The following is a 7,188-nucleotide window of genomic DNA, read 5'->3' as shown; positions in this document are numbered from 1 at the left end:
CCCCGCCGGTGCCGCCGCCGCTCTGGATCCCGGCCCGGCCCGGCCAAACCCCGCCGGTGCCGCCGCCGCTCTGGATCCCGGCCCGGCCAAACCCCGCCGGTGCCGCCGCCGCTCTGGATCCCGGCCCGGCCAATCCCCGCCGGTGCCGCCGCCGCTCTGGATCCCGGCCCGGCCCGGCCAATCCCCGCCGGTGCCGCCGCCGCTCTGGATCCCGGCCCGGCCAAACCCCGCCGGTGCCGCCGCCGCTCTGGATCCCGGCCCGGCCCGGCCAATCCCCGCCGGTGCCGCCGCTCTGGGTTCCGCTCCCGGCCCGGACCGGTGGCGGACACGCGGCCGCCGTTGTTCGGCCACACGCGGCCGGTGCCGCCGGCCCCTCGGCCCCGCCGGTCCCTTTCTGCCCTCCGGGAGCTGCGGCTCACCCACCGGCACGGCGGGTGCACACGGAGGCGGGAGGCACCGGGACAGAAGGAGCCGAGCAGGGAGGCGGCCTTGCCCGGGGCCCGGAGGTGGCGAAGCAGACGCGCGGTGGTGGCAGCGGGGGCTGTGCCGTGGGAGGTCCCGCACGGCTGCGGCTCTGGGCTCGTCTATTTTTAAAAACTTCAATAATATAAACAAAATAGCGCTGGAGCTTTTTGTTTGTTTGTTTTTAACACAGCCAAATAAGGAAAGCCAAGAGACTGAAGATCTTGCTGGTATCACTGTGTTTCATATTGTTTTTTTTTTTCCCCATCCCTGAATATTGATATTCTCAGCTGGCAGTAGCTGGGGTGTGCATTAATTCCTGCTCCCAAAAGCAGGAACACCAGGAACGTCTCTGCTGGATCATGGAGTGAATAACGACCACCAGCAAAGTGCTGATACTGAAACTGCAGACTTGACACAGGGCAAACCACTGTAACTAAAGGCTCTAAAATGTAAAGTAAACTTTATTATCCTCGAACCACAAAATAGATTTCTTTGGTTGTACAAATTTCACTAGTTACAGTCTTGATGCGCTAATTTTCCCTCGGAGTCTCTTGGGAGAGAACGGGAGAGAATCCAGAGCCTGGCACCAGGTACCGCACAGGGAAAGGAGAGAAGAATCACAAGTTAGTCACCAAAACCCAGCCAGGATTGTTTCCAAAACTGCTCTTGTTAAAAAGCAAATGCTAAAATTAGATTTAAAAAGGAAAAGCTCAAATTGCTGATGATGGAGGCAGCTGCAGCTGCAGCGTGAGATTATCAGAGTTCCCCTTCACAAGTCTGTAAAATCAAAACATACAGAGTCAGTTAAAATGATCCGCTGGATTTTGGCATGAAAGGACAGGCTCAGCTAAGAGACTGCGCCCAAAAAACTGCATCCAGCTCTTTCCTTCAGCAAATGTACAAGCAGATGTGCCTGTCAGTGCCCAGCCACTGTGAGGCTCAAGGTCCAACCCTGGTCTTACTGGGGAGTCAGAGAGCACCAATGGACAGGGAACGGGATTGTGCCGAGCTCGGACCCTCCTCACGGTGAGAGGCAGTGATAAAAAAAAGAAAAAGAAAAGGGCTGTTTCCCCTCACTAGTGGCAGCAGAGGCTGATGGCAGAGTTGGGAGCAGCAGCTGTGACCTCCACATCTGCAGAGCTCACATGATTCAGAAACTGCTCACAGCCCTTGTTCCACATGTGGAAACCAGGGCTCACACCCCCACTCATTCCTCATTTTCCTTTTTCCCCTCTTGTGTGGGCAAACGTGCATTTTCCCTGCCCTCCATGGGAAGGGGCCTGAAGCCAATGAGCTGGCAAAGTGGAACTGTGTGGTTATTGCAAGGCACAGGCCAGCCCCATCCTGCTCCGTGGTGCTCCTGGTGCTTCCCCGCCAGCCCACACCACACCAGGCACCCCGTGACATCCCACCCCACCCTACAGCCAGCGTGGACACTGTGGACTCCCCACCAGCATCTCCATGTGTAGGATCCTCTAACTCCCAACCTGACCCCAGCAACTCCACATTCTACCCATCCCCAGATCCTGAACTCTACCCACTAAGGTACCTGCTGTCACACCTCCCACCGTGTCCTGTCCCCTGTCCTGCTCCCACTGCTGTCCCACTGTCACACACCCCCTACACCCCTGCTCTGGCTGTCAGCTCTGTCCCAGTCCTGCCCCAGCTGACCAGGTCAGCCCCAGTGCCACAGGAGACAGACTCCTGCACTCGTGTGCTCTGGAGTGGCTCCCGCCGTGGTGACAAAGGGGGACGTGCCCATCCAGGGAGGGAGCTGTCCCAGGGCAGCACAAAGCCCCAGCAGGAGCAGTGTCCCAGGACAGAGGCAGGTGGCAGAGAGCTGGCTCTGTTTTCCTTGAGCACAGAGTGCCAGTGGCAGAGGGAGGCACTTTGCTGGAATTCTGATGGGTTTTTTTCTTTTTTTTTTCCTTCTTTTTGCCTCCAAGCTTCCCATTCCCAAACACTCCCAAAAGGAAGTGAGGTGACACAGTGCAGGAGGTGGGAGGAGATGCTTTTTGGCAAAAGACTGGAAATTAAATAGGAGTAAAGGCAGGCTAGACCTTCCTCCTGATTCCCACCAGAGGAGAAGCTCCTTTTAACCACTACAAAACCCAAGTTGAGGCAGTAACAGCTGGAGCCCAACACACTCTCACACTCCTACATTCTTCCTGTCCTACTCTTCCCCACACACAATATTTACAGGCTAAAAAGCTGCCCACTGTCCTGGCCACCCTTCCTCTCCATCTGCCAGCAGTCAGTCCAGTGTTGTCCCAGTTTTGGGATGTGCCCCAGTGCACTGTTGGGTGAGGAACGAGGGCGGTTCACAGCCCCAGAGGAGTCAGTTGGCCACAGGGCTCACGGGGAGCTCGGTCCCATCCAGAGTCTGTAGGCAGGGGGGCAGCCTGCTGCTGTCCCTGGAGCTCCCGAAGGGCTGTGCCAGGCCAGTCCATTGCCCAGGCGTGTCGGGTCACCTATGTGGGGACAGCGGTCTCCAGGCTGCGCCGGCTGTGCCGGAGCTTCCGCTTGCTGCTGTACAGGGCCATGTCCTCCAGGGCTGAGGGAGCTGCTGCTGATGGATCCCCCGTTCCCAGTGTGTCCTCCTCCTCTGGCTGCCCGTCCTGCTCCCGGGGAACTGCAACGACAAGAGGTGTTGGATCTGAAGACAAAGCTTTGGGTTAAGTCAGGGAAGATCCTGAGAAGAAATCCTTCCCTGGGAGGGGGAGAGGCACAGGCTGCCCAGAGGAGCTGTGGCTCGCAGCAACCCGGTCTGAGGGAAGGTGTCCCTGCTCAGGGCAGGGGTGGGACTGGGTGGTCTGAAAAGTCCCTTCCCAGCCAAACCATGCTGTGACTCTGGCAGCACACAGCTGGCACAATTAATGCAGATGTCAAGGCTATCATAGGATGACAGAATGGTTTGTGTAGGAAAGAACCTTAAAGCTCATCCCATCCCACCCCCTGCCACAGGCAGGGACACCTTCCACTATCCCAGGTAGCTCCAAGCCCTGTTCAACCTGGCCTGGAACACTTCCAGAGAGTGTTCCAGGGTATTCCCAGGTGCTGGATTTGGGACAGCACTGGTCTCAGTCACTCACAGTAACCCCCTGCCCAGAACTTCCTGGTGGCCTGCAGCTCATGTAGGGACCAGTGAGTGCTGGGAAGGAAGAGCCATGTGTGAGGAGACCCCTGCCTGTAACACCCATCGTTCACTGAACATGACTCAAGTGCCAGGCTGTATGGAACACCAAGTGTCCTGAAATGCTTCTGCTCTCCAGAGCAGGGATCCACCCTGACCCGGGTCTGCAGGGGTCCCTCTGTCACAGAGGGGGAGAAGAGTCTTTGGTCACTGGCCCAGCTGGCCAGGAGGGCTTTAAACTTAGGGGCACCACAGAGACACGGTAGGAGCTGCTGTGCCTCAGGTGTTGGAATGGGAACGATGGGGCAATGAAGTGAGGGTCACCCCTGTGTCATGTCCAGCTGGATGCAGGGAGCTGCACCCGAGAGCTCTGAGGAACTGACCAGAGCTCACAGGTCAGGCCTGCAGAGACAGGTGACATTCCTGACCAGGGACAGGTGACATCCTGAGGGGATGAGGTCCCCACAGACAGATGGGAGCAGCCTCACATTCACAAGCCTTGGCCCTTGGGGCGGGTGGGGGGGATATTCAACCACCCTAGTATCTGTTCGAAGGCAATCAAGTGCAAATGGGTTCCTGGGAAGCTTCAAGTGCAAATGGGTTCCTGGGAAGTCTCTCTGAAGCCTTTGGATGCAGCAGAGACCCTCAAGCAGAGAAATCCATGAAGGTCTGTCAGCCAAAAGGCTCAGTCTGCTGAGCTGTGCCAGTGTCCCACCCTCTGCTCCATGGCAGGCCTCTGGCAGGGGGAAGCCATTCCCCCTTGTCCTGTCACTCCAGGCCCAGGTGAAAAGTTCCTCTCCAGCTCTCTTAGAGCCCCTTTAGGCTCCCCAGAGCTTCTCTTGTGTAGGCTGAACACTCCCAGCCTGGGCAGCCCCTTCAGAGAAGGCTGGGCTTTGCCAGCAGGTGACTGATCCTCAGACAAGGCACACAGGTGAAAAAGCAACACAAGGGCACATGAAGATAAAAATCCAGCCTGGGTGGGTGGGGGAGGAGATCCCATGGCTCAGAGAGAAGCCAGTCCTTTTAGACCCTCTAGGCCAAAGGACCCCCAAACATGCAGCTTTAGTGATCCCCACACAGCACACTAGGCTTTAAAAACATTTGGGTTGTGCCCTGAGAAAAGCTCTGCTGAAAACAGGAAGGGCAGGAAGGGGCTGTGTTATCCCATGGGAAAAGGGCAGAAAGGGGCTGTGTTGTCTCCCAGGAAAAGGGCAGGAAGAGGCTGTGTTATCCCCCAGGAAAAGGGCAGGAAGGGGCTGTGTTACCCACAGGAAAAGGGCAGGAAGGGGCTGTGTTACCCACAGGAAAAGGGCAGGAAGGGGCTGTGTTATCCCCCAGGAAAAGGGCAGGAAGGGGCTGTGTTATCCCCCAGGAAAAGGACAGGAAGGGGCTGTGTTACCCCCAGGAAAAGGGCAGGAAGGGGCTGTGTTATCCCATGGGAAAAGGGCAGGAAGGGGCTGTGTTATCCCATGGGAAAAGGGCAGGAAGGGGCTGTGTTACCCCCAGGAAAAGGGCAGGAAGGGGCTGTGTTACCCCCAGGAAAAGGGCAGGAAGGGGCTGTGTTATCCCATGGGAAAAGGGCAGGAAGGGGCTGTGTTACCCCCAGGAAAAGGGCAGGAAGGGGCTGTGTTATCCCCAGGAAAAGGGCAGGAAGGGGCTGTGTTATCCCATGGGAAAAGGGCAGGAAGGGGCTGTGTTATCCTGCAGGAAAAGGGCAGGAGGTGCTGCCACAGGACCCAGCAGCCAGGAGTTGCACCTGGGTCAGTATCTTGCAAATGAGGAGGAGGAGTGAGGAAGGCTGTATCAGAAGAGACTACTGATGCCACCAAGCTGTAGCAGGGAGTCAAATGAAGCTCAATTATAAACAAAGTGCCTCATGTTCCATACAGCTGAGGGGTAAAATGACATGGAAGGGGCAATTTACTGCAGATGTGAATAGATTCAAGAAAGAAAGAACTCTAAAATCAAAGCCTCTGTCTTAGAAATTGCAAACCCACTGACTGGTGCAGCCTGGAGTAATTCTGGAAGGAGCTACTTTGTGCATTTCTTCTTTTGTGTCCTTTTCTGGCACTCCCAGTGGCTCCCATCACACCCCAGCTCAGCCAGAGTCTTGTGCTGATACAGTAAGTTCATTTTTACACTACTGGAGGACGTTTAAGCTCAGTGAAAGGAATAGAATCCTGATTGCATAAAAGAAATGCACCATCCTTGAATGAGGTGATGGCTCTCTAGGCACTGGCAGAGATCCCTGTGTGCACTGGCAGCTTCCCAGCAATGCCATTTCACTTTGAGGTTTAAGTACTGGAAAAGGTGGGAGAAGAAAATTCAGAATATTCACAATTCACAAACTGCAGGCAGTCCTGGTCCCCCTCCTGCACCTTAGACACTGATGAAATAAAAATGTCCAGATGAGTGTGGGAATTATTCCCACCAAGAGAAAGCAGGATTTGCCAGCCCAGAAAGAAGGGAACTGCTGCTCCAGTGGCTGATGTGGCTGTTACAGACAGAGCAGTGAGACACAGTCACTCACTGCACCCCAGAAGGCACAAGGAAGTTATCAAGAAAAAATTAAAGAAAATAAAATGCCTCATTGTGGAACATGAGATCACAACACTCCATGGAAGATTAAAATTATCTGGGCAGTTTTACAGAGGCCCATTCCATTGCTGATGCAGACACAACACCTGGTTCAAGACATGCCCACCCAATAGGTGAGCCCAGAAAATGCAGAGTCTTCATCTATGCAAGCTCATTTTCCCTGTTTCTTATGGTCTTACCCTAAGAACCAACTTCCAGCCAAACAGGATCCTGGTGTATCCTGAACCAGTACAGGCCTCACTCACATCTCCCATCCTGAGAGAAAACGGAACCACTGGAGGAAAGCACAGCCACTGCCACTGGTATGAACCCAGAGATTCCAGTTGTGTAAAATGTTGGCATTTTGGTGGGAAAGAACCTGTGAAATGCAAGTCTGGAGAAGAACAGGATGATCTTCAGAGCAGTGATGTGGCTGAAGAGGCTGGACAGGGATAAATTAAAGCCATGGGAGGGCAGAGAGAACATGTTTGGCTCCTGAGTGTCAGAGCTGCAGAGTTCATTACCCAAGAGTTCGTTACCAATCAGGTGCAGGATGGGGAGGCACCCTTCCTGTGGCAGCTGCTGCCAACAGCAGACAGCCCAGGTGGGCAAGGAGCACAGGGGAAAAGCAGCTCCTCACATTCCATGAGCAGCTTTCCAGTAACAGGAGCAGCACACAGTCATCAGGGGAGTTTCTGGAACCTGAGGGTTACAGGGCTGGGAAGCAAAAGTCTCCAGGTGATCTGAAAAAGTCATGCCACAACAAAGGGAACGCTGCTTGGTTCCATCCTGAAAATGCTGTTCTGCAGTTCAGTAGCTCCAGGGCCTCATGGAAACCTTGGAATAAAGGTTTTTAAATCCATTTAAGAGATGATGACCATGAAGTCAGACCAGAAAATGGAAGAACTGTTTCTGCATGGGCAAGAGGACAAGGGTGTGCTGGGAGGAGTGAGATGCCAACACTTTCCTCTGAGTTCCTGATGTAATGGTTTGCTAGCACAAAGTTTCAGAAT

The 7,188-nt window shown here is 54.7% G+C and overlaps 1 protein-coding gene across 14 annotated transcripts in view; it reads right to left on the bottom strand.

Moving 5' to 3' along the window:
• Nucleotides 1–908: 908 nt before the first annotated feature.
• Nucleotides 909–7,188, bottom strand: part of SCRIB (scribble planar cell polarity protein) — a 107,400-nt gene continuing 101,120 nt past the window's right edge. For all 14 annotated transcript variants that reach the window (XM_053952415.1, XM_053952373.1, XM_053952384.1 and 11 more), the window contains one exon: nucleotides 909–3,097. In XM_053952415.1, coding sequence (XP_053808390.1) covers nucleotides 2,937–3,097 — 161 coding nt within the window. In that variant the 3' untranslated portion in view covers nucleotides 909–2,936. The remainder of the gene's footprint in view (nucleotides 3,098–7,188) is intronic.

This window comes from Vidua chalybeata, chromosome 1 (assembly GCF_026979565.1).
Source record: "Vidua chalybeata isolate OUT-0048 chromosome 1, bVidCha1 merged haplotype, whole genome shotgun sequence".
In the NCBI taxonomy this organism is placed as follows: domain Eukaryota; kingdom Metazoa; phylum Chordata; class Aves; order Passeriformes; family Viduidae; genus Vidua; species Vidua chalybeata.
The sequence above is the reverse complement of the archived record's forward strand: the minus strand, read 5'-3'. Positions and strand labels throughout refer to the sequence as shown.